At 37.4% G+C, this 27,950-nt stretch overlaps 1 protein-coding gene across 1 annotated transcript in view; it reads left to right on the top strand.

Annotated features, from left to right (window-relative positions):
• The first annotated feature begins 736 nt into the window (after nucleotides 1-736).
• The window catches only part of LOC136886037 (uncharacterized), a 71,505-nt gene continuing 44,291 nt past the window's right edge, over nucleotides 737-27,950 (top strand). The window contains exons 1-4 of the mRNA XM_068230880.1: nucleotides 737-790; nucleotides 8,045-8,162; nucleotides 14,353-14,448; nucleotides 24,141-24,223. Of these exons, the coding sequence (XP_068086981.1) occupies nucleotides 8,097-8,162; nucleotides 14,353-14,448; nucleotides 24,141-24,223 (245 nt within the window). The 5' untranslated portion in view covers nucleotides 737-790; nucleotides 8,045-8,096. The remainder of the gene's footprint in view (nucleotides 791-8,044; nucleotides 8,163-14,352; nucleotides 14,449-24,140; nucleotides 24,224-27,950) is intronic.

Consider the following 27,950-nt stretch of genomic DNA (forward strand, 5'->3'; position numbering starts at 1 on the left):
GCATATTGTCGGTAATGTTCAAGTCTTGACCATTTACTTTTGTCAATCTTCCAAATCACAATACGTACCGGTACTGCCTCTTCATAAGGAGTCCTAAAATCGTGCAGAATTCCAGATATCTCTCTGTATATAAAACAACATTATTGCCGTCTAGCGTTAAGATTTATACCTATGTAATTGGCTTTTTATTTCAAAATTTGTAGCTGTTGTATTACAAGTGCTCCAAATCTTTCCCTCTTGTGTTGTAAGGAAGTGTGAAGTTTTATACGATCCGATATCTAACTTTAATGGTGTGGAGAGTTTTTCTGAAGTTCTACGCTACTTTGTAGCCTACTAAAGATGTTAGTACTAATGTTCCAGGTTTCAAATCTTTCATACTTTTTTCGTTTACCTTTCGATTACCTTTGTTTTTGTAGAATTTTTTGAGTGTTGTTATAGAAATTCTTCTGTATCATCTCGTTGCCTCACGACAACTGTGTCCAGTTGATAGCCAGTATTTACACCGGACGTCTTACATATTTGTATATCATAAAAGTTGGCTTCCTCTCTTATGTAAGGACTACATGCATGCTCTGAGGTGGTTATTTGCATATACAACCCATAATATATTAATGCAATGATCAGTGATGGCCAGAACAAGTAAATGTGCTACACTTTAATGTCCCCCGCTCCCCCGCCATGTTGAACTATACAATTAAGAAGTCAAGTCATATAAATCTTACATCGTATGATGTGGGAGAAACTGAGTTATTCTTTGTCAAAGCTGAGGAAAAACCACCTGCCCTAACAAGTATGTTTACTTAATAGTAAAATATCATGAAATAACTGATATATTTCAAAGCAGCCAATGGAACAAATCCTATCGCTAGCTGAAATTATTTCAGTGGGGTGTCAGATCCGTAAGTCAACAGACAGGTCTCATGACCACATGGGAAAAATTAAAGCTCCTAAACATTTAGGCCAATGGTCTGACACAAATCTCCCTTCTGGAGGCTCTCTGCTAAGCACCACTAGTTTGTGTCATTAGTGAGAGCATGTGCAGACTGATAAAGTAATGGTTGATAGCACAGTTGGAGCATGGATGCATAGTGCAATCAAGGCCCTGAGTGGTGTACTCTTGCATTGTTAGCTGATGGAGCATACTGACGTTCTGTGTATGCTCTTCTTAAGAAATAAATTTTCTTGCTTCTGATATAGATATTCATATTACAAAGACATATTTAAGACATGAAATGGACGTTGATAACGTGGAAGACGTGCCTTTGAGTGTTGACTTAGCTAAAATAACCCCAAATTTTTCACTTTGCCAAATGGAAGGTACATGTTTAGAAACCACTGTTATAAAAAGAACAGACTCCCAATGGTCCATAAGGGAATGAAATGATCTGTTGTCTTCATACCTCTCACAACACCCAGACAGCTGACCGTATCTGCATGTACAAAGATGAAATGATTATGCTTAAATACAAAATTTTAATATTCCACCTTCTCAATACTAAAAAATCATTTGATGTTTTTACAAACACATTACAATGATATTAATAGGTACTAGTTTCGGTCCACTGTGGACCATCATCAGCCTAGCCAAATTACAACAGTAAAAGACATAGTGATAAAAATGGTGTGGAGAAATGAGAGAGGATCTAGAAGGATGGGATGGTGGTGGAATGACAGACAAAAGTGAAAAACCGTATTTGCGAATAATGGTAAAAGTAACAGAAGTGTTCACATTGACAAGTAAAATCTTGTGAAGTCACGTAAAAACTCTTGATGAGATAGTCTTTGGTTGGCAGTTACTCCTGTATTGCACGATTGAAATATATAACTAAGTATATGTTTCTAGAAAGTTGTAGATGTAAGTTCCACTTTAGCGTAGAGGGAAGAATTGTCCGATGAGACCAGCATAAAATTAAAAGCTGACAAAGTTGAACATGTTCTATGGTGGAATGAAAAGCTTTCTGTGTTAAACAGAAGTAGTCTCAGTTCAATCGGGACCCCAATGAACCTGGGGAAAGAAGGTAGTATTAACGCGAGTAATCGAATAGAGAACAAGCGAGGCACCAGAAAATATAAACGATGACTCACCTTACGCTGCGTGGAACAACTTGCTGTATTGAATGCAACTTACGGAGTGAGCGTAGCGCGGAGTAGATCAGCAAGAGAGGGGGTAGGTGAATACGGAGGGGAGGAATGACGTAAGTGGTGGAGGGTGGGAGGGATGGGAAAGGTTCAAGGCAGGATGGACGGGAGAGGAAGTGATGGTGTTTGTATTGTCGGGGGACCCTTAATTGACTTAAAGAAAGAATTTTGAATGACCGATTTGTTTTTTCTGTAGTAGGTAATGAAAAGGTCAAATAAAATATTGGGTTTCTCAGTTATTTTGTTAAGGTTATAGTTGGCATTAAATTATTGATCTAAATGAATGTAAAAGTTCTCTATTATATTGAGTAGAGGTCCTTTCTTAGCTGTTTTGAGAATGTCCATGTCTGTTTCAATATTCGTGAATTTGTGGTTATGGTCGACCATAGGTTGGCCGATAGCTGAGAATTTGTTGTATCTGACTGCATTGAAATGTTCTAAATATCTAATGTTGAAGCTCCTGCCGGTTTGCCCCACATAAGAAATATTAGAGCATGTATTACATTTAATCCTGTAGACGCCTGATTTTGTGTACCTATTTATTTACAGTAATTAATATGTGATGTGTTATGTAAGATTTGTGTGTTGTTGTTGTTAGTTTTAAAGGCTATTTTCATACCTTTTTTCTTTAAACATTGGTGATCTTGTGAATTCCATTGACGTAAGTGAAGATGGAAAAAGAGTCATGTTTAGGTGGTTCTTTTTTAAGTGTGGTCTTGGGGCGAAATTTATGTTTGTTAATGATGTTTTCTATGAAATGGCTATTGAAGCCATTGAATCTGGCAATGTAGCGGATAGTATTAAATTCGGTATGAAGATTTTTTTCATTCATAGGAACGTTGAATGCTCTATGTACAAGACTGTTAAATGTTGCTTTTTTGTGGGGGAGGGGGTGAGCTGAATCTTGTCGGATTGTGACAGCTGATTGGGTGGGCTTTCTGTAGATCTTGTAGGTTAAAGATTCCTGTTGTCTAGTGATCGTAAGATCCAGAAAATTGATTTTTTGATCTACTTCCGACTCCAATGTGAATTTAATATGAGGATCGATGTTATTAAGTGTTCGAAGTGTGGTGTGAGCATCTTCCAAATTCTCGTTGACAACTACTAGGACATCGTCAACGTACCTGGCCCAAAGGAGAATATTGTCGAATTTATTGTCGATTTTAGTATTCTCGAGAAAGTCCAGATAGATTTCTGCGAGAATGCCTGATGCAGGTGAACCCATTGCCAGACCGTTTTGTTGATAGATGGTACCATTAAACGTAAAAAAGTTGTTATTTACGTCTAATTTTAACAATGTAATGAAATCTTGAATTTCCAATTTACTCAAATGGCTGTTTTTGTGTAAGTTACTTTTGATGATGGGAATTAATTTAGAAATTGGAATGCTTGGGTACATGTTTACGATATCAAAGGAGTGAAGTGAGTAGTGAGGTTTCATGTTAAATTTATTAAGTTTGTCTATTAATTCAAAGGTGTTTCTAACCGATTTATTGGATGAAAAACGGTAATTTTTGCTTAGGAACTTTTGAATAAATTGTGCAGTTTTATACAAAGGGCTCGGTCTGAAATTGATGATTGGACGAATGGGAGCACCTGCCTTATGAATTTTCGGAAGAGCTCTAGCCGTAGGAAGCCCAGGGTTCATACTTATAAGCTGGCTTTTTTCATGTTCATTGAGTAGGAGGGAGGAGTTTTTTAAGGTTTGTTTAAGGAGTCTTTGGACTTTTTGTGTGGGGTCTTTTTTAATTATGGAAAAGGAACTATCTTTAAAGAAGTCTGATGTTTTACTGATATATTCATTCTTATCTATGATTACGGTCGTGTTGCCTTTATTGGCCTTGGTCACGATTAGGTCGTTGTCCTTAATTTTTTTGTTTAGGGTGTGCAGGAGCTTCAAGTCGGTTTGTACATTCCTATTATTAGAATTACCGGGAAAATTAGGTGAATTATTGAGAAAAAGGATGTTATTAAGTTTCTTTTTGATGTCATATCTTAATTCATCTTGTGTGTCTAAAGACGTTTTAGAGATAGCTAATTCAATTATTACAATGATAACAGATTACAATGATAACAGAATCGGAATTAGCTATCTCTAAAACGCCTTTAGACACACAAGATGAATTAAGATATGACATCAAAAAGAAACTTAATAACATCCTTTTTCGCAATAATTCACCTAATTTTCCCGGTAATTCTAATAATTGGAATGTACAAACCGATTTGAAGCTCCTGCACACCCTAAACAAAAAAATTAAGGACAACGACCTAATCGTGACCAAGGCCAATAAAGGCAACACGACCGTAATCATCGATAAGAATGAATATATCAGTAAAACATCAGACTTCTTTAAAGATAGTTCCTTTTCCATAATTAAAAAAGACCCCACACAAAAAGTCCAAAGACTCCTTAAACAAACCTTAAAAAACTCCTCCTTCCTACTCAATGAACATGAAAAAAGCCAGCTTATAAGTATGAACCCTGGGCTTCCTACGGCTAGAGCTCTTCCAAAAATTCATAAGGCAGGTGCTCCCATTCGTCCAATCATCAATTTCAGACCGAGCCCTTTGTATAAAACTGCACAATTCATTCAAAAGTTCCTAAGCAAAAATTACCGTTTTTCATCCAATAAATCGGTTAGAAACACCTTTGAATTAATAGACAAACTTAATAAATTTAACATGCAACCTCACTACTCACTTCACTCCAAGCATTCCAATTTCTAAATTAATTCCCATCATCAAAAGTAACTTACACAAAAACAGCCATTTGAGTAAATTGGAAATTCAAGATTTCATTACATTGTTAAAATTAGACGTAAATAACAACTTTTTTACGTTTAATGGTACCATCTATCAACAAAACGGTCTGGCAATGGGTTCACCTGCATCAGGCATTCTCGCAGAAATCTATCTGGACTTTCTCGAGAATACTAAAATCGACAATAAATACGACAATATTCTCCTTTGGGCCAGGTACGTCGACGATGTCCTAGTAGTTGTCAACGAGAATTTGGAAGATGCTCACACCACACTTCGAACACTTAATAACATCGATCCTCATATTAAATTCACATTGGAGTCAGAAGTAGATCAAAAAATCAATTTTCTGGATCTTACGATCACTAGACAACAGGAATCATTAACCTACAAGATCTACAGAAAGCCCACCCAATCGGCTGTCACAATCTGACAAGATTCAGCTCACCCCCTCCCCCACAAAAAAGCAACATTTAACAGTCTTGTACATAGAGCATTCAACGTTCCTATGAATGAAAAAATCTTCATACCAAATTGAATACTATCCGCTACATTGCCAGATTCAATGGCTTCAATAGCCATTTCATAGAAAACATCATTAACAAACATAAATTTCGCCCCAAGACCACACTTAAAAAAGAACCACCTAAACATGACTCTTTTTCCATCTTCACTTACGTCAATGGAATTCACAAGATCACCAATGTTTTAAAGAAAAAAAGTATGAAAATAGCCTTTAAAACTAACAACAACACCACACAAATCTTACATAACACATCACATATTAATTACTGTAAATAAATAGGTACACAAAATCAGGCGTCTACAGGATTAAATGTAATACATGCTCTAATATTTCTTATGTGGGGCAAACCGGCCGGAGCTTCAACATTAGATATTTAGAACATTTCAATGCAGTCAGATACAACAAATTCTCAGCTATCGGCTAACCTATGGTCGACCATAACCACAAATTCACGAATATTGAAACAGACATGGACATTCTCAAAACAGCTAAGAAAGGACCTCTACTCAATATAATAGAGAACTTTTACATTCATTTAGATCAATAATTTAATGCCAACTATAACCTTAACAAAATAACTGAGAAACCCAATATTTTATTTGACCTTTTCATTACCTACTACAGAAAAAACAAATCGGTCATTCAAAATTCTTTCTTTAAGTCAATTAAGGGTCCCCCGACAATACAAACACCATCACTTCCTCTCCCGTCCATCCTGCCTTGAACCTTTCCCATCCCTCCCACCCTCCACCACTTACGTCATTCCTCCCCTCCGTATTCACCTACCCCCTCTCCTGCTGATCTACTCCGCACTACGCTCACTCCGTAAGTTGCATTCAATACAGCAAGTTGTTCCACGCAGCGTAAGGTGAGTCATCGTTTATATTTTCTGGTGCCTCGCTTGTTCTCTATTCGATTACTCGCGTTAATACTACCTTCTTTCCCCAGGTTCATTGGGGTCCCGATTGAACTGAGACTACTTCTGTTTAACACAGAAAGCTTTTCATTCCACCATAGAACATGTTCAACTTTGTCAGCTTTTAATTTTATGCTGGTCTCATCGGACAATTCTTCCCTCTACGCTAAAGTGGAACTTACATCTACAACTTTCTAGAAACATATACTTAGTTATATATTTCAATCGTGCAATACAGGAGTAACTGCCAACCAAAGACTATCTCATCAAGAGTTTTTACGTGACTTCACAAGATTTTACTTGTCAATGTGAACACTTCTGTTACTTTTACCATTATTCGCAAATACGGTTTTTCACTTTTGTCTGTCATTCCACCACCATCCCATCCTTCTAGATCCTCTCTCATTTCTCCACACCATTTTTATCACTATGTCTTTTACTGTTGTAATTTGGCTAGGCTGATGATGGTCCACAGTGGACCGAAACTAGTACCTATTAATATCATTGTAATGTGTTTGTAAAAACATCAAATGATTTTTTAGTATTGAGAAGGTGGAATATTAAAATTTTGTATTTACTTTAAGCATAGTCTCAACTCAATACGGAACCTAACAATGAAGTTTATTACTTTGAAAAATGAAATGAGCTGATAACAATTTTCTTTATACATTTGAATCTTGAGTTCAACATATTGATGAACTGTAAGGAAATATTTTTACACTGAGTGTGGAGTAGAGCATTGTAAGGAATTGAAGTATGGTGCTGAGAAAAACAGAGTTAAAGCCTTTTAAATATGGTGTTTTCAAAAGTTGTTGAAGGTAAGATGGATAGAATGGGTTACAAGTGGAGAGATAGTGAATCAATTTGTTGAATAGTTTGGAATAATTTGATCCTAAGAAGGGAAGGATTGTTAGAACACATCTCAAGACACTGGGAACTTGTTCATTTTGATTTTGAAGTGAATTCCGTAGGATAACAATGGCAGGAAGTCACCAGACAAGTATGACAAACAATTAGAGTTTATTTAGGACATTATGGTTATGTAGAATTAAAAATGTTAGTATAGGACAATTTCATCAAGACTTGCTTCAAACCGGGATGTGTACCTGGCTGCTGATGGTGGGCTAGTCACTGGATTTTCATGAAATTTGCTGTAATCCTGTCTTGGATAATCCACATATAATTTAAAAAATGTAAACACATGTCCCTTTGGTTTTAGTTCTGTGTAAAACTATACAACGTATGGCTATTATCATGATGTCAGCAGCCATGTAAGCCTCTAAATCCTATGGCTATGTTGAAAATATTGTTATAAAAGTGGAGGTTGAATGTATATGATCATGGTATTGACAGTCATGTGAAACTGCATGACCTATAGTTTTGATTTCAATAGCGGATGTCATGTAAAACTGGACGTCCTCTGATTATGATCACTATATCAACAGTCAAGTGAAGCTTCGATCATAATACTGATAGTCCTGTAAAACTGGAGATCCTTGGCTAAGATCATGCTATCATTCATAGAAAACTTGAGGTCCTATAGTTATAAGGATGATATCAACAGTTGTGTAAAACTTTGAGTTCTGCTATGATTATGATATTGACAATCATGTAAAAGTACAAGCTTGTTGCTTAGTCCATGGAATAATTACCTATGCAACAACATCACCAATAATAATATGTTTTTGTGGCTCATGTTTCAGTGGAAGTAACTTGTAACCCCAGCACCTCCTATTATTTCATCTGCAGTGTGAAATGGATCTTGAAGTAGAGATCAAGGAGGAACCAGTGTGGCTGGAAGAAAAAGACAACAGTTCACTTGTAAGTGCAATATAATAATCTCATGTTTGGGTTGCTCTGTATTGGTTGTATACATTGAACAATGTCTTAAAAAGAACCAACACACAACAACTACATATTTTGGCCCCTTTAAGCTTCCTTCAGCCTTAAAAGAAACTTATAAATTTAAAAACAATTTAATGAGAACACTAAAGGCAGCCCTTATGGAACATTACTTTTGAAGTTTCTTGTCATAGAAAAAGAACAATAAAACCACATACATGAAGAAACATATAAAAAGCTCTCATTCTTGAAGCCCTCACTTATAAATTGTCTTGGGAAAGTAGGCGCTCTTGTGAATAGGGCACATGTATCTACAGGTCTATTAATCAGAAACATGTAGACTACCAGAATGAAAAATTTGGTGGAATTTTTGACAGGTTTTTTTAGCTTCCCATACAGTATAATATCAGGGTGGAAGAATTGGGGCAAAGCATAAGGTCAGTATTCTTACAATGATAATTACCCAGTTGTTCTACATAAAGAATGTCTGTATTATGTCTCCAAGTGGAAAAATCACAAGTAATAGTGCAGGGCGATCTAAAAGAAATCTGAACATCACCAAGTCATTCACGGTATTGCATCCAATATGCTGGTGTAGGAGTTCTTCTGCCATGTAGCAACACATGTCTCTATACCTTTAGGATGAATGCTATATTAAGTGGATTTTTTCTACTTTCTTATGGCTTCCTTGGACCATGTTGATTTAGGTTTCCGACCATGTTTACGTATCCTTGCCCACATGTCCTTCATTTTCTTAATATGAGTATTTCTTCTGTCCTCTTCAGTTATCGTGCTCAGTCTCAAATCGTCAGCCATTGCTTGGTGTCATCTAGGTTTGCCTTTGTGATTCCAGACTTGTGTTAGGATCTGTTTTGTCACCCTGCTATCAGACATGTGGAACACGTGACCAAAGAGATTCAATGTCCTTTTCCTGGTGACATCTCTTCCATTGCCATCCTTGTTATGCATTTCTTTATTTTTTCTGATTGTCATTGATCCTTTCTTTTTATTCGGGTCTGTAGATCATTCTCCCTATCCTCATTCTAGTTTCTCCAGTTCTCGTTTTGAGGTTTTATTTCTCAGGCTCAGTGTTTCTCACTTCTAAAACTGTTTGGTAGTGTTGGATCTTAGGCTTCTTGTATGTCTCAAGAGTCATGTGGGCTGCATTCATTTTAATTAATTTGGCTTCCTCATTTTTCATTGTCCCTCACATCGAGCCACTCTCCAAAATATTTGAAACATTCACCTTTTGAGCATCTCCATGTGTTGTTTTTACCCTAAATGGACTCTCCTTAAAATTTACCATAGGCTACAATTTTTTGTTTTTGTTTTTGGTGATCTTAAGTGCTATTTTTTCCTGCCTGATGATGAAGTTCCTCAATCTGTTATTCAGCTGCATCAAGAGATGGTGCTGGGTTCATCTGCAAAATCCAGGCAGTCTATATGAACTCTGATTTTTGATCTCCTAAAACTGAGTCCACCTTGGAATTTCTTTCCTTTGAGAGCTTTATTCCATTCCCTGATGACCTTTCCTAAGGCATCATTACAAAGGATGTGTCATAAATCATTCCCTTGTTGGATCCCAGATTTCATGTCAAAGGGTTCTGAAATTTCTTCTAGAAACTTCACAAAACAGATCAGGGTGACTTTGGTGATGTTTCTAGTATTATTGTCTAACCCAAACTCCTCCACAATATTTATCTATGCCTTTCTGCCCACCTGAAATTTTATAAAAATTATTACTAGAAATTTTTTTTTTTTGTAGTTGGCAAGGTCAGTTATAGTTTTAGCTTATAGTTTAAGTGTTTTATTTAAATGAAATACCACCACATTTCTGGAAACTGGACAGATAGTGAAATCATTGACCTGCATTGCTTCCACTGTGATATTGCAGCGCTTCTGGTTATCTGGTTGTAAATAGTGCAGCAGCTCCATTACACATTTTTTAACAAAAGAAAATACGGTGATACAATAAACTTATTCTTATTTTATTAGAACAGTAGAACTCATCTGTTTGGAATGATATGTACAGGTTAAGAGTTGTGGTGATATGTTGAGTCTTGCACACGAGAGACAATTTGGATTAAATGTAATGCTCAGTAGTTACCCAGAAACGAAGAGATTACGATAGTATACAGTGGAATTGTCGTAGTCGGTGAAGTGACTACCACTTATGTATTGTGTCTTTTGGTGTTAGTTATTTATCTTTGCATGCAAATTGATGATTCAGTTTTTATTTTCTTGTACAGATTAGTATAATAATGAGTACAAAGAAAGTATATTAGAGGTGTTTGATGAGTAATGGTTTATTAAACAACTTTGGATCATAGTCTTCATACAATAAGATTATTTCCAGGTTTTATAAGTATTTATTACAACTCTCGTTCTGATGTTAAAATCATATTGTTGAAGAAGTTGAGTTTGATAATTAACAAAATATAAGGAAGCTACTTTCTAAAATGAAATATTAAGTATGGATAGATGCTGACAGACTGAGTGGCTTAGGCAATTGAGGCACTGGCCTTCTGCAGCTTACTTGGCAGGATCGATCCTGGTGCAGTGTGGTGGTATTCGAAGGTGCTGAATTTACCAGCCTCTTGTTGGTATATTTGCTGGCACATGAAAGAACTCTTCTTGAATTAAATTCTGACATCTTGGCATCTCCAAAACCATAAAAATAGTGGGATATAAATATAATAACATCATTATTACTGTTGAAACCAGTCAGTAGAAAAAGAAACAGAGTCCCCACTCGCAACATATTACTGATGTAGCTGTCATTGCATCTTAATGGATGTGCCAGCGATGTTCCCAACATTGTGCGGATATTTATGCCATAGAAATGTACTGCTATACTGAGCCCATTACTATTATTATTGAAAGTGAGAACAGATTTTTGAAAGGCTAACAAGTTATTGTAGTTCACTTCTGTGCTGTGTAGAATGTCCAGCTGAATGGTCAGCAATGGCTGCCTAACTTCTAATGAATCAGAGTTTGGCCTTTTGATATTTTAGCAGTTTTAGTCACCTCCACGTTATTTGTCATACAAGAATACTGTCATCCTAAGCTAATTCATCCTATCTGCAAAATTTGAATATTTATGATTAATGTACCACATGGGTTTGGAAGTGGGTTTCAACAAGAGTTCATTACAACATTGACATAACTAGACCAAACTCGGGATATTGGCCATTTCTTGCAGCATATGTTAAAAAATTGCTGTGTAGCATGACTGAAAATTAGCAACAATGGTGCATTATTTGTTTCATTGGGTTACCGATGTATGTGCTAAAGGATATGGGGAGGCCGTGTTTGCTAATGAAATATCAGATTTGCAGATAGCATTCAAGGGACAAAAGCAGCTCAGAATCTAAAATGTAATTTATCTCAAAACTAGTATTTTGCACATTATTTGAATTAGTTTACGATTGCAGAATGTTCAAAAGCTCATTTTATTCCTCCAACAGGTCTCTAACAGCCTGGTAGCATTTCCCTGTTAGTTGTTTACCAAGATTTCTCTTACATGATTTCAAAGACCGTGGAAATTTCTCGAACATTATTCTTGATAAATTATTTCATTCCCTAATTCCTCTTCCTTTATTGCATATTGGCCCCAATTTGTTCTTTTGAAATCTAACTTTTTCCTTATAGTTCCTTAAATCCATAAAAGATTATTAGTCTAGTAATGTCATTCCTTTCTATCTCTTCAGTAATAGCTTGGTACATACCACTTAGTCATTCAACTCATCTCCTTACTCCCATATCTTCCCAGTTTAAAGTTTGCACCATTTTCGTAATGCCATTTTTTTTGGTCACAAACAGTTGATTCATACCCTAATCGGTCTCTTACCAGAGACCTTGATGCCCTCACTTTTATCTTTGTACATAAACCAGTAAATACTCTCATAACCATATAAAGAGACCCGTAACCTTTATTTACAATCTCATTACTGTGATTACCCCAATGAAGATGCTTTCTTAGTACTTATAGTGATACCTGTGAGGTACTTATTCCCCCTAATAGATCACAAGAGAGATGATGAAGCAACATGTCTGTCTCCCCATCGAATGCTAGGGAGGAGAGAGTGGCATTCCCATACTACATCACATGTTTACAGTAGTAAAACAATTGTTGCACTATAACACGTTTCTTTAAATCAAGATTGAGGTATGGTTGCTACTTTCATATTTAGCTTACTTCCCATATTTTGTGCACCATGTTTTCTGACACGGATTAAAACTAGTTGAGTCGCAGTCTCGTCCATGCTCTGACGATATGATGGATATGTGTGAGTACCGCCAGTTCCTGCAACAAGTGGTTTGGAAGCGTTGCTATTACTGAATGTGGGGTTTGGATCACAGAGCTGTAAGGTTGTATCCAAATAAAGTGGGTTTGAATTCCTTTGTCTGCAACCCTAAATATGGTTTTCTGTGGTTTCCCATTCTGGGACTTTAATCAAGACAGTGGTAGCTTCTTCCCAGTCCCAGCTCTTTGCTATTCCATCACCGCTATAAGACATGTCGGTGTTGGAGCAGTGTAAAACGAATAGTAAAAGAATACATTTCAGTGGGCTTGCCAGACTTGGTGAGGAAGGTAATGGGAAACTAACTCATTCTTCAATTTTCTAATATGATTTCTTCGTGACAGTTGATTGTAGATCTGTTCATGACCGAACCTCTCTTTTAACTGAGAACTTAATGTACAACAGGTTAGTTGGATAAGATGTATTTAATACTAAGCTGTATTTCGATGGTGTAAATTTCCTTTTCTGAATTTTAATGTGTTGCCTTCTTTAGGATAAGTGTAATCAGTATCAGTGTTTATGAACATTTTTTCTGATGTTCTAGTGATTATATAAAGTATTTTATATGTAATAATAATAATGGTATCTTTTTATATCCCTGTAACTAATTTTGACGGTTTTTGGAGAAGCTGAGGTGCTGAAATTTTGTCCCACAGGAATTCTTTTACATGCCAGTAAATGTACCAACACGAGGCTGACGTATTTGAGCATCTTCGAATTCCACCGGACTGAGCCAGGATTGAACCTGGCAAGTTGGGGTCAGAAGGTGACAGTACCGTAGCCTGCCAAGTTGGGGTGAGAAGGCGACAGTACCATAGCCTGCCAAGTTGGGGTGAGAAGGTGACAGTACTGTAGCCTGCTAAGTTGGGGTGAGAAGGTGACAGTACCATAGCCTGCCAAGTTGTGGTCAGAAGGTGATGGTACCATAGCCTGCCAAGTTGGGGTGAGAAGGTGACAGTACCATAGCCTGCCAAGTTGGGGTGAGAAGGCGACAGTACCATAGCCTGCCAAGTTGGGGTGAGAAGGCGACAGTAGCATCGAACCTGCCAAGTTGGGGTGAGAAGGTGACAGTAGCATTGAACCTGCCAAGTTGGGGCAGAAGGCAACAGTAGCATCTGACCTGCCAAGTTGGGGTCAGAAGGCGACAGTAGCATCTGACCTGCCAAGTTGGGGTGAGAAGACAACAGTAGCATCTGACCTGCCAAGTTGGGGCAGAAGGCAACAGTAGCATCTGACCTGCCAAGTTGGGGTCAGAAGACGACAGTAGCATCTGACCTGCCAAGTTGGGGCAAGAATGTGACAGTATCATCGAACTTGCCAAGTATGGTCAGAAGCGACAGTAGCATCGAACCTGCCAGGTTGGGGTCAGAAGGTGGCAGTAGCGTAGCCTGCCAAGTCGGGGTCAGAAGACAACAGTAGCGTAGCGTGCCAAATGAAGTGAAAAGGCGAATATAGCCAATGGGGAATTACAGATCTGTTGGTTCTACAGTTTTGTTTCTAATGTTTATTTAGTTTACCATCAGTTTCTGTTTATTTTCTACTTGTAAAATTCCCTCTGGTTACACCCCCTGGCTACGCCAGTGGAAGGCGAGTGCCTCAGCCATCTGAGCCAATCAGCCCGGTGGTTTTATATGTGGTAATATGATTGCTGCACGATAAAAAGGTATCCCTAAGCATTCAAGCAGGATATTTCACTATGCCCTTGGTGTTAAGTATCCTCTGTGTGAAGAAATTTTCCCTAAAAATTAGTAAAATATTGAAGTTAACTCAAAACTGGCAGGTAATGAATTATCTTGTTCAGTTGTTGGTGACTAAATTGGCAGATGTGTTCAAAGAGCTAGCCTAATATGTATTCTTTTCCACAGGAAAAGTTTGAATTTGTATCAGAAATGAAACCCCTGAAACAAGAAACCAAATCAGAGTTAAGAGAATCAGTGCCAACTCAGGACAATGCATTGGAGGTAATGTACATCTGATAATGGAAATAGTGTTTGAAGGGATTTAAGTTGTTATTCAGTGTACGCGATTTGAAGGTCTTAGCAAATTATATATCTTTATATGATCGATAGTTTCCTTAACTAATACTTGTACTTCCTTCAAGTAGTTCCAAGATTTTCCACTAAAAATCTTATGGCAGTGGTATAGTTTCAAAAACATCCCTACATGTCATTTGATAATAATTCTTTTGACTGTGTTAAAATGTTTGAGGTAACAGTTTATTTTAGTTATTATTTTTTGTTACTGTTGTTAACACTGTGTACAAAAACATGAGAAAACTATTGAAGTGACTTCAGTAAATGACCCCTCATTTTAAAGCATCTTGTCGGAAGATAATCTGAAATTAGGTATGCAATATTTTCTACATAATATTATTGTTTTCGTCAAGTAGTTCCAATAGGACTGTAAATGTTGTGTGACAACCCATGACCCTCTACTCCATTCCATACAACAGCTGATATAGTTCCAAGTTTCTTCACGATATACATAGAGTGTGGCTCCTAGTGTCATTGCAGTATATTGGAGGAATTGCGTATTTCAACTGTGGCATCTTAGTGTTGTTAGGACAGTAGTGTGAATCATGTATAAGCTGTTGCTTGAAGTATAATTGTCAGAAATTGAGGAAGATCTCTTCATCCATGCAGCCGATCCTCTAGAGATTCAGCTAAGAAGAAACTGTTAACCCTCTTGGAGCCAGGCGGTAGTGTGAGCACCCACCCTTTAAATTACCAAAGCCGATCAGATCGGCCTTTAAAAATCCAGTTGGAAGTTGCCAGAGCCGATTACATCGGTCGGCTTAAAATTTTGTGATATACATAATTTTGAGCACGTATAGCATACTTTTTTGACAACCAATAGTAAAGGGGCTGCACGTTATTGTGTGCCTGATCTTGCTTTGGCAGTTCTAAGAGAGTGTTATAGCTTTCAAAATGGCCATTTCCTGTGTTTACAAATACCACTAACCAGTCACTCCTTGCAGTGAGTGGATTTGTGACACCAAAATGGCAAGCGGTTTACGTGATTCTTTTCAGCAGGTATTGATGACGATACATTATTGCGATGTTTAGAACAATGCAAAGTTAACGCAGATGATTTACTGGAAAACGATAGTGAATTTAGTTCAGAGAAGAGCGGCAAAATTGTACCAGACATGCCCCCGGAATCAAAGCAGCTGAAGAAGACAGGTTTATTTGTTTCTAATGGCACTAAAGTTACTGTGAGTATGGTGGTTGATGAAAATAGTGATAATGAAGATGATGATAATGTCTCTGCAGAACATTTTTTTGGCAGTTTCTCCCAATGAACCAGACAACATACCTCAATCTCCGTCATGGAACTTCCTGGACCTAAACAAGCCCCTCCATCTGATTCTCTGCCCATATCATACTTCAGTTTACTTTTAACTTTCTCTCTCCTAAACCTTAGAGTCACGTATAGTCCTCTATCATTACATAAATGCTGGTCTCCGTGGGCCAAGTGTGGTGTGCCTGCCTCTCACCCAGAGATCATGGGTTCGTTTCCTGGCCAGGTCAATAATTTTTACCTGGGCCTGAGGGTTGGTTTGAGGTCCACTCAATCTAAGTGGCACTAAGTAATTGCAATTGAGGAGATATCTGAGGGTGAGAGGGCGACCCCGGTCTAGAGAACCAAGAATAATGACCGAGAGGATTCGTCTCACAGACCGTGCCTTACCTCGTAAACTGCAGGTCTTTGAACTGAGCAGCGTTTGCTTGGTAGGCCAAAGCAAATCAGGGCTTTAGCACCATAGATTTTTTATGACATATATTCTGTTGTATTGTAAAATTCTTTTTTCAAATACATACTGTTCCTGGGTATCTGTGGAATGCAGAGAGGTGAAAGAAGGTGGGCTTGAATGGGTCTAACTACAATATCAAAAATTGAATTAAAAGGTTATATTTCTTTTAGAATATCAAACTTAACAAATTTCTTCACTGAGTGAACATAACAACATGACAGGTACAATTAGCGATCTTGAAACAAGACTTGGAAAATCCCAGATTAGTGAATTTTTACAGCTTTTGGGGCTTCAAGCCTTTAGTTTACAAAATCTTAGATACCGAATCCAGTTTACAAAATTCTACGAAATCTCAATAGTTAGACAGGGACGGAAATATTCCGATTTAAGAGCACTTGCTCCAGAAGTTACAATATTTAGTCTTCCAGAGGCACCCTCACTATTACAAAACTTTGAAAAGAGCTTACGTGCTCGTGTTTTCTTACAGCCCACTCAAGGCAACATTACATCAAAATCTTACACTTTCTGGCCTCACAATGCACGATTTACAAATGGAAATAGTTTTACGCAGGGGTATCTAGTACCCAACCTACTGGGCCTTTCCAGAAAAGAACAGGTTAAATGACTGGCCCAAACACAAACCCAATGGAGGCATACACTTGCGCTCCAAGATAATGAAATATTGAAACCCTAACAGGGGTCTGGGCCCGATGAAACAGGGGCTAGTCCCAAGCTATTGAGGTGACTCACATGGAAATAAATTTAATACATTGCAGGAAGGAAACAGTTACGAAGTCGTAGTCACCTCATACCAAGATGAAGGGGAGCTCGAGAGGGTAACTCACTCTCTATCCCTGAATTACAGTTAAAGACTTTATGAAATTTTACATTAGGTGAAAGAAAATTTATATTTTAGAAAAGTTTTGTTACATAGTTAAAAAATTCGGACCTTCCCCTCAGATAAGTCTGCAGAGGTAGCTACAGAAAAGAGAATTTAGATGGCTATTACCTGGCTGATGTACTGCCTGGCGAAAAATGAGGCTTCCTGCCTCCTGACTTAACACACACACTCAGAAGGACGATGATCAAGAGTCGAGGAAACTTGAAAAGCCACTGTTTATATACCCTCAGGGAAGGTTTATGAGGATTCTGGGCTAATCCGGACACATCCTCTCATTTTTATTGGCTGAATCCAAAAGTTACACTCAAAATTGAACAAGAAGCCTGTGATAGGCTGAAAATTAATTACAGAAAATTTTCATTGGCCAGATTCAAAACTGGCAGAATGAGACAGAGGTGTTGCAAACCTAGAATTACCTAAAAAAAAAAAAAAAAAAAAAAAAAAAATGGAGGTTGAGAAAACCTATAAACATAACATTTCTTTCAATAACAACTTCCTTTACCTTGCACCAGGGTGCATGACTATAGATTTTGGTAGTGACATCTGTGGTAAAACATCCAAACTTCATGTCGTACAGCATAAACAAAACCAAGAGAAATCCAATCAGTTTAGGAAACTTCACAATAACATAGTTAATGTAACATCGTCCAATTAAAGTCTCAACTTTTTGTATTAGTAATTTCACATTTTGGTCGATAAAGGAGTTCATTAAGGCACTTATTTTGAAAGTGTGGTGTTCAGGTGTACCTCTCGGTACACATACTAGAACCAAAAACAAGAAAAGGTTTTGCAGAAAACAAAAACTATAATATTAACTATAATTTTTCATTTTTAATAATTCAGAATTTTTTTTTTTACTATGTTGTTCGCACATAGAAAGTTCCTGGTCAGAATTTGCCATACATTGATGCATACACGCAAATTTTATCAGGGAGAAAAGTTGTCTTGTTTTTACTAGTGACATATGTTTGAATTTTAATTTTTATTATTTTTATTTTTCTCATTCAGATGAATTACTCTATAGAATTGTATTTAGAAATACATTATACATAATTATGTATATCTTTTTGTGTCATAAATGATTTTTCCAAAGTAAATATTGAGAGAGAAATTACGAAAATGTTTTTCTTTTCCTAAAAATAAACATTATTGACAACTATAAATCAACAATAAACGGTTTTGACTCCTTACATCACTCTAAATCAGTTGTTTATTGTATTTAGTCGATATGTAGAAAATTTCTTGCCAGTATTTGCCATACATCGGTAGATATACGCAAATTTTAGAATACATGTATTTCCACTAAAAACGGCCTGGCACTTTACAGTAGTGGAGTTGCCGACCAGATCGGCTCCTGAAGTGGGTAAACTTGATTGTAGTAGTAATCCTGCTGTAATAAAAGTATTAACATTTTTGCCACAGCTTTAAATATAACATGGCTATCAAAGATAGCATTGCAATGAAACTTGGTGAGATGGTCAATGGACATATCAAAACATACCCAACTGCTGTCATTGTACATGGTTCAATGAAATGTGTGACTTTGAACAGGATTCGCCTTGTTTGAGCTAAAAGCTATTATATTAATTGCATGCATGTTTGTATATGCCGTGGATGATGGAAGGTTTCATACAGCAGTACTGTATATGCTACTTTATCATCCATTATATACAATGCAGATATATGAGTTAGAAAATAGGTTTTTAGACATTTTATTCTTGGTATCAAAATCTCATTTTTGATGTAAATCCTTTTATGCATGATCCCCTCTAATCATTACCACTCAATGATGAAGTTCACAAGAGTATAAAACAAAATATGGGGAGCAAAATAATGGCATTGTAATATGGGCAGGAGATGAAATGGAAGTACAAGAACAAGTTGCTCTGTATAATCACGAGATAGAGGAGTATGAAATGAAAATAACTGTGAACAAGAGCAAGACAGTAGTGATGTTGGGTGGTCACAGAAAACAAGAAGGAATATCGAAGTAAGTGGAAGACCATTACAAGTTGTAAAAACTTCAAATATTTGGGGAATATTCTTGTGGAATATGGGAAAATAAGCAAATTGAAAGGAAAACAAACATACCAGTGGGTTTTATCAATGTGTGTGAGGTGTAGTATGGAACAGGGATATGTCATACATCATCATCATGAGTCGTGTAACTCATTGCTGAGGGTCATAATTCTGCATTAAGCGGTGCCAACTTTTATGATATTCAGCTTCTCTTAAAGCCTGCTAAAGAGTCAGACTGGTGGTATGCAGACCTTGATCAATCCACCTACTTGATGTCATTCCTCATGGTCTTCTCCCGAAAACTTTCCCTTCTATGGTACACTTCTCCAGATTTTCACTATCCCGTCTTACAGTATGTCCGAAGATTTGGACAGTTCTCTTTATGACATGAGACGAGAGACATTCGGAGATATTCAGTTCTTGAATAATAGATGCATTACTTTTTCTTTCCGTCCAAGGTACACGGAGCGTCCTTCTCCAACACCACATCTGAAAGGTGTCGATATGGTACTTATCTCTTCCCTTGAGGGTCCAGGTCTCGGAACCATAAACGAAGACAGAGAACACAAGAGAATCAACAAGTCTAACCTTTGTACTGTTTGTAATTGCTCTACCCTGCCATATTTTTGTGAGTTTGCTCATGGCAACGCACCCTAAGGTGATACGTCTCCTAATCTCTTTGTCAGAACTTTCAGTATCACAGATGGTAGACCCAAGGTATATAAAGTCATTTACTATTTCCAGTTCCCTTAATCGACCTGTCAGCTGGATCTATGCCGCTTTGTCAATTATCATTAGCTTAGACTTGCTCAGGTTTATCTCTAGCCCACATTCTAAACTTGCATCTTTTACCCTTGCTAGTAATTCTGCAAGTTCATCTTCACTGCTGGCAAGGAGAGTGGTGTCATCAGCAAAGCGCAGGTTACTGATTTTTCTTCCACCAATTGATATGCCTCCAGTCCAGTCATAGAGGGCTTTCTTCATCACATATTCAGCATAGATGTTATATAGAATAGATGATAATATGCAGCCCTGTCACACACCCTGCGGAATACTAAAAAATTCAGAAATGTCGCCATCTACCTTTATAGTTGCAATGTTGTTTCCATACAGACTTTTCGGTAGTGATATTAAATGTTATAGAATGCCAAATTCACCAAGAACGTGCCATAGTTTATTCCAGACAACACAATCAAAAGCTTTCTTGTATTCAAGGAAGCACATTAACACAGGAAAACAGAACTCACGAGATTTTTCAATTATTTGGTTCATATTAAAAATCTGTTCCCATGTTCTTTTCCTGCAACAGATCCTGCTTGCTCAATGGATATGTGAGGCATTATGTAAGACTTGAGGCGCTGGTTTATGATGTACAATAAAATCTTAGTTGCATACACAAATGCAAGAAAATTCCTTACTCAGTGTATTACACACCAATTTTGACATGCACAGTGGGCACGTGGTCAATAACAAAACAAGATGAAAATAAAATCCATTTATTTGAGATGAAATTCCTTAGAGGAATAATTGGGAAGTCATGAAAAGATCAGGTGAGAAATATAGAATTCACAGAAAGAATTGGATTCCCTAAACTGCAAGACAAAATAGAGACCAGTCCGCTAAAATGGTATGGACAGATGATGAGAGTTCCAAAGCAGGTATTTACAGAGAAAATAATTGGAAGAGGACAAGAGGTAAGGCTCAGAAAGAGGTGGATGAATACAGTGAAGGAGAGTTTAGGGAAGAGGGGAGTAAAAGTGGAAGAGATATTGGAGTAGGGAAGGGAGTGGTGGAGAACTGAGGAGATCCTTGATTCAGAACCCTCCCCAGAAGACCCAAAATGGAAATTAAGAAAATAAGAAAGACATAGATCCACAGCACTGCAATCAGCTGGAGAAAGAATTCACACGAAAGTTTTATGTACCTTGATTCATGATCTCTCTGAATATCTGTGTTAATATTACTGTGAAGCAGAGCTTGACCAATCAGAGATGTTTTGTAATAAAACAGTGCAGAAAGTAATCAGAGTTTCTTTTGAGTACGAGAAGGAGACAACTGTGAAGTTATTGAATAGAAATAGCCTAATGCCATACCACCGTCAGGAACAGGATAGTGAGGTCATACCTCTTCATCAAAGTCCTCAGGTTTTATATAAAACAGCTTATCTGTCATTCTAGAAGAGTCCCATTTTAACCTCAAATAATCTACTATTAATTACTCCATTTGTTTGCATATGATTGACATCAAACTTACCGGTCTATGGTTATTCAAGTCGCTCTTGTCACCCCCCTTCATCGATAGGAACCACAATGGCCGATGTCTGGAACCTTCGTATTGTTCAGTGATATATTAAAGATTCTTATTAAATATGGTAGGATCGCTTCATCCCCGAGTTTAAGTGCCTCTCCAGAAATGGAATCTGGCTCACAAAATTTACTTCTTCTGGGTTTAGAAAGACCTTTATGCAGTAATGAAACTTTAATCTGGAAATCTTTATTAGTTTTTGGAAAATTGTCCCTAAATAACTGTGCTTCCGGATTAAAAACCTTTTCGTAGTGCTTACTTAATGCTTTCGCTTTATCGATATCTGTTGTCACCAATAAATCACCTCCCATACGAAGAGAAGGAACTGACTTGTTCTCTCCCTTCAATTAGTATAGCACAACCTCAGATAGTTTTGATAGCATCAAATAGTCTTAGAAATTCCCACATTACAAGTTTCCCAAGAGAGATCGAGTAGCACTGCACTGTGGTCACTAATCCTCTCAATTACATCACAAGATATAACCGTGTCTACCAGTCTGACTAGAAAAACTTCTAACAGTGCTCATTTACGTGTGTTCTTTGTAACGACTTGAGAAAAGCCATTATTCCACACTAATAAATTAACTCCTTCCCATGATAGTCCCCTCTTAGTTGATCCAGCTCAGTTTACTGCCAGTAGGTTTAGATCCTGTGCAATCATAGCTTATATTTCCACATGTCAGCTCTAAAAGACGAGTGATCGTGTAACGTGATTGACACTTTTTGCAATTATTTTCTCCCAGAAACAAATTCTGCAAACACAGTCTTACCTTCATTCAGTTTTTGCCCATTGACAATATTTCCAACCACATTTTATCCATTACATTTTTAAAATATTATTTTTTCTTGTGATTTACTCTTTTCTCAGTGGGAGCATGAATAGTTAATATGAAACTGTAGACCAACATATTTAATAAGGAACAATTTCTTTGTGAATTTTTCTTACAGTAGTTCCAATAAATTACCGAGCTCGATAGCTGCAGTCGCTTAATTGCGCCCAGTATCCAGTATTCGGGAGATAGTGGGTTCGAACCCCACTATCGGCAACCCTGAAAATGGTTTTCCGTGGTTTCCCATTTTCACACCAGGCAAATGCTGGGGCTGTACCTTAATTAAGGCCACGGCCGCTTCCTTCCCACGCCTAGCCGTTTCCTGTCCCATCGTCGCCATGAGACCTATCTGTGTCGGTGCGACGTAAAGCAACTAGCAAGTTCCAATAAATTATTTTAAAATTATTCTCGAAAACCATAAATCCTACTTTCCTCACTATATTCCATGTATTTGGAACATGAGGTGCATTTTGATACCCAAGAAGTATAGCCTGAAACTTTCGTGCTTGTTATGGTCCGAAAGTCTATAGGTACTTGCCATTGACTATTCAGAAATGCTCTTGTTATAATACCATGATATTAAATAAGCCACCTGATGTTAAATAACTGTAGGGGTAGTGGCCATCAAGGAGTTTGGGAGAGAAAGGAATGTGTTCTTGTCTCAAGTAGGCCTATGTCGTTCGGTTTCAGACATGAACAGTGCTGAAAACTGTTTCAAAGTGATATGGAGTGCCACTTGTCAAAAGATTTTTGTGTAGCGTAGCATTTGAATAAGAAGTGGTAGAATATAAATAACAATGCCAATGGAGCAGCAAAATGATACCTTAGACCACCATCTTTGGAAAAATTATTTTCCACTTGTGAATATCAGGTCTGTGGAAGTGAAAATTTGAAAAAAAAAAATATTTAGGGCTAAAAATGAGTTTCATTGGTTTCATTTTATAGGGTAATATTTAGTGTCTGTACTTAAAGTGTACCATGCATGATAAATTTTTAGGTAAGAAATACATTGGAATAATTTTCTTCCTTAAATGTTCTTCCTAAAACCAATGCATGTCGTATAGTGCGGAATGACTTCTGGTTCAAGAATGATCTTTTATTTTGCAGTCAGATCCATTTCTTTCCAGGTAGGGATATTGTTGATTGTGCAAGGGATACCTCCACAAAGAGGAATCGTGCTTGCCAACATTGCTCAGTGATATTTCTATGGTTATGATTTAAGTTATCGGGAAAGTCGTATGATGGGGTAAAAAATACTGTGGGATTAGCATGTGGGAAAGGAAGTCTGTGCAAAAATACATCATTGTGGGAAATGTATAATAGAAAAACTTTCTTTGAAAGGTGCGATTGGGGAATGATCATGGGTAAGTCATTGATGTGGAGAGATTTGGTGAGATGAGAAACATTACATGTCTGTATGGCCATCAGAATTCTCATTGCAGTGAAACTGTACAAGAAAGTGATAAGTCAATTAATGAACAGGAAGACTGGAACAGGGAAAGGAGCATACAACAGTTAGTCACTGAGGAAGGAGGGAGGAATGGAAAGAGAACACAGGGATGGTATTGTGTAAAGATGTAGAGACTGTCATCCTTTGGTGTTTCCCCTTTTATCTTGCTCCCTTTTCTAAGTGCTATTCTACGATGTGTTCATATTCCTATCAGTCTTTATTATTATGACTTGATTTAACACTTTATTTTTCCTTTCTGTTTGTTATATTTTTATACTTGGAGATAAATAATCATATTATTGTGCCGATATGAAATTTATTGTTTCAGCTGTTTCTTGTTTATATATTTTGGTTCTTTACCTCTTTATTCTACATTTGTTATTTCTTACTCACAGCCTTCTCCAGACATTAAGGAGGAAATATCCATAGAGCAAAATACAGTTGATGAATTTGTTCCTCACATCGAGGAAGAAAACAAGTAAGTACACTACTAACCCTACACAATATGAAATATGTTCCTTATATATTCACTGTCATGCCCATTGTTGTATGTTTTGTCTCTCTGAACTGGTGATGTTTGTCAATTTAAATCTTTCTTTACAAAGTTATATTTAAGTACAATACTGGTTAGAATCAAGTGAAATTTCAGGTAATTTAGAACATGTTTAATCTGTTTCTAGATATAGTTTTATTGAATAAATGTCCACAAAAATTATCTGAGGTACATCATGATATTTGTGGAGTGGATTCATTGTAATAATTTTCACAGTAGTAAATTCTCTGAATTTGAATTTACGCAGCATTCTTGCCACTCGAGAGTTTTTTGTAGGTTATTATTTATCACTGAAAATAAAAATAATGTATGTCAAGATACTGGTTAATTAATTTCCATATTTCTATTTCAACATAATCATTAGGTTATATTTGCTGCCTAATACAGCAAGAAACATTTGTCCTTCCCTCTCCATGATACAGAGTTAATGTATACAGGTTTGCTCTTAACTCCCTACTTCTCCTGCTCCCCTCTCCACTCAGCAGAGTCATTGACCTCATCCCACTACATAGTGACCATGACCGAATAAAGGGGACTGCCAACACAGTCACAGAAGATTAGTAGCTCTCTGAAGGTTACAGTAAAGGAATACTACAATCTCACTTGCTGATAACATTACCAGTTCTCAGTCAATGACAAGTTTACTCAGTGTAAACAGTATTATACATATTTGCAAATGTTGTTAAGTGAGGATGTTATTTGTTTAATAATGTGTAGTTTGTACAGGTACATTAAAGTTAGTGTTTTTTACAGACTGAAGAAGTGTCTGGTGGATAAATGTATTTCTTTTCCATGGATGAAGTGAAGTAAGACTTTCTGGCATACATATTTGATATGCTCCATACAAGTTAAGGGTGCAGTCATAGTCATACCAAGGTTTCTTACAGGAGTGATTTTATTGTTTTTTGGCAGCTGATTATTCTGTGGGTTTATGAGAAGCGTTTTGGATTGTATGCATTTGCTTAGTTGTTTCTTGTTGGAATGAATATTTTTCACTGTATCTGGTATTTCACTGATTTTTCAATGGGTATATTTGAACTTCATCTGAATATAAGCAGTAAATACATGACTTTAGTGTAGATGAGATCCTGAGGTACAACAAGGAAGATAGTGGTCCCTGAACACTACAGGGGTGCCCACTTTTCTAGGTAATGTTTGTGAACTGCTGTCATGGATTGTTACCCACTACCAATAATTCTTCAAATGAGATGTAAGGAACATGGGCGTTAAATGGTCAACAAGTAAGATAGCATTATTGTAAGTCTGAAGTGTGAGGACGGTAGTGAGTCTTATGTCTTCTGTCAGATTAAGGCGATCTGTTGGAGCACATTACCGCTTCTTAAAGCCATATTATAAGGGGTCAAGGAGAGAATGGTTACTTAAATATTGCAATACTTGTTTGTATGCAAGTGGTTCCAAAACCGTACAAATCACAGGGAAGGCAGAGATGGGGCAGTAATAAGTAGGTAGTTTAGAATCACATTTCTTGCATACTGGAATAAAATTTGTACATTTCCAGAGAGACAGAAAGTTACCACTTGTAAGATAGTAGTTTAATACATGTGCAACAGTATTATAATATTATGTATGAAATCTATAGGAATGTTATCTACTCTTATGGCTTTGGACTTAATTTAATGAAGTACTTTGTTAACTTGAATGCCAGAGACTGCTGGGAAAGTAGAATGTGCCTTACCAGGAGATGGGGTGAATGACTGATACACACTCACACCTGGCTGGTGAATTGGGTTAGGTGGTATTCTGTCTTCTGAAAAATATGTATTAAGCTAGTCAGGGAGAACAGTTGGTCCTGGCTGCTGCTGCTGACTTTTCATAATACCCAGTGAACAAATTTCCTTCCGAGCATTACTTATGTTTTGTTTGCCTGGGAAGGAGTTCAAGTATTTGTATTTCTTAGGACTTGTTTAGACCTATTAGAAAAAATTATTCACCATGTCCTCAAAATTAGACAAATTCTTCATATACATGGCAAGACATGAATTAACAGAAAAAGAGCAGGAGTGATCAACCCATCAGACTTGTCAGAATATTACACTATCTACTGTAGAGAAGAAGGCACCTTGCAGCTTCCAGCTTAAATTCAGTATTGATGGAATGAATCAGGGAGGCCTGACACTAACTAGCTAGCTAACTGACTGACTGTCTGACTGACTGACTGACTGACTGACTGACTGACTGACTGACTGACTGACTGACTGACTGTCTGACTGACTGACTGTCTGACTGACTGTCTGACTGACTGACTGTCTGACTGACTGACTGACTGTCTGACTGACTGTCTGACTGACTGTCTGACTGACTGTCTGACTGACTGACTGTCTGACTGACTGTCTGACTGACTGTCTGACTGACTGACTGACTGTCTGACTGACTGACTGACTGACTGACTGACTGACTGACTGACTGACTGACTGACTGACTGACTCCTACAAAATGCTACATGACCTCTGAGTTTAAACTCAGAAGCCTATTCTACCATCTCCTGGATTAGTGATCAGGAACAAGATGTAGAGTTGTGCCTATTTCTACGTCTGCCAACTTTGCGCTTCTCCTTCTGTTGGGAATTTGATTTTATATCATCATTCAACCCACTATGATCTTTATGTTCATCATCATCCTCCTCCTCTTTATCTTCTTCCTCACTGCCATCATTATCCTTCAGTTCCTTGTTGACTGATCTCTCCATACCTTTTTACTTCTTTCTTCTACCAAACTCATCATACTCCCCATCCAAATGTTGGCGCACTTTGTGTCCAACACCGTAACCTGTATGTTCCTCTATTTCTCCACATTTGAAAGACTGACATTTAGCCCAGTTCACATTACCACATTTATTACATGACCATTCATCTGCACTAAATAATCCTCTACTTTTCTCAGCAGCAGCCTTACCAATTTCATGACTCAGTATCTTTCCTTATCCTTGTTGCAATGATTACATCTGTCTTGACAGCCAAAATTTATGTTACCACACTGCAGACCGTTGCATAACCAATCAATCACCTTCACTCGTGGGAAAACGGCTGTTACTAGATACAAGTTCCATTGTGATTAAATGCGGATTTAGCACCCCATGTAATCCATAAAACTAGGTCAAGACGGCATACATACCAGTTTTAGTTTCCCTTGGACAAATCACTTATCTGCTGTACTCATGCCCAGAAATCCCACTGATACTAGAATAAGTTTAGTGTAGTTAACCTATCATTCCTCCCTTGCGAACCATGTGACCTTGCCGCGTTGGGGAGGCTTGGATGTCCTCATGAAGCAGATAGCCAAGCCGTAGGTGCAACCTTATCGGATGGGTATCTGTTGAGAGACCAGACTAAGGAATGGTTCATCGAAAGGGGGGTAGCAGCCTTTCGGAAGTTGCAAGGGCAGCAGTCTAGATGATTGACTGATATGGCCTTGTAATAATACTCAACATGCCTTAGGTGTGTTGATACTGCTACACGGCTGAAAGCAACGGGAAACTACAGCTGTAACTAACTCCCAAGGATATGCAGCTATCTCTGAATGAATGATGTACTGATGATGGCTTCCTCCCGGGTAAAATATTCCGGAGGTAAACTAGTCCCCCATTTGGATCTCCGGGTGGGGACTACACGAGAGGGGGTGATCATCAGGAAGA

This window comes from Anabrus simplex, chromosome X, assembly GCF_040414725.1.
Source record: "Anabrus simplex isolate iqAnaSimp1 chromosome X, ASM4041472v1, whole genome shotgun sequence".
NCBI classification, from domain to species: domain Eukaryota; kingdom Metazoa; phylum Arthropoda; class Insecta; order Orthoptera; family Tettigoniidae; genus Anabrus; species Anabrus simplex.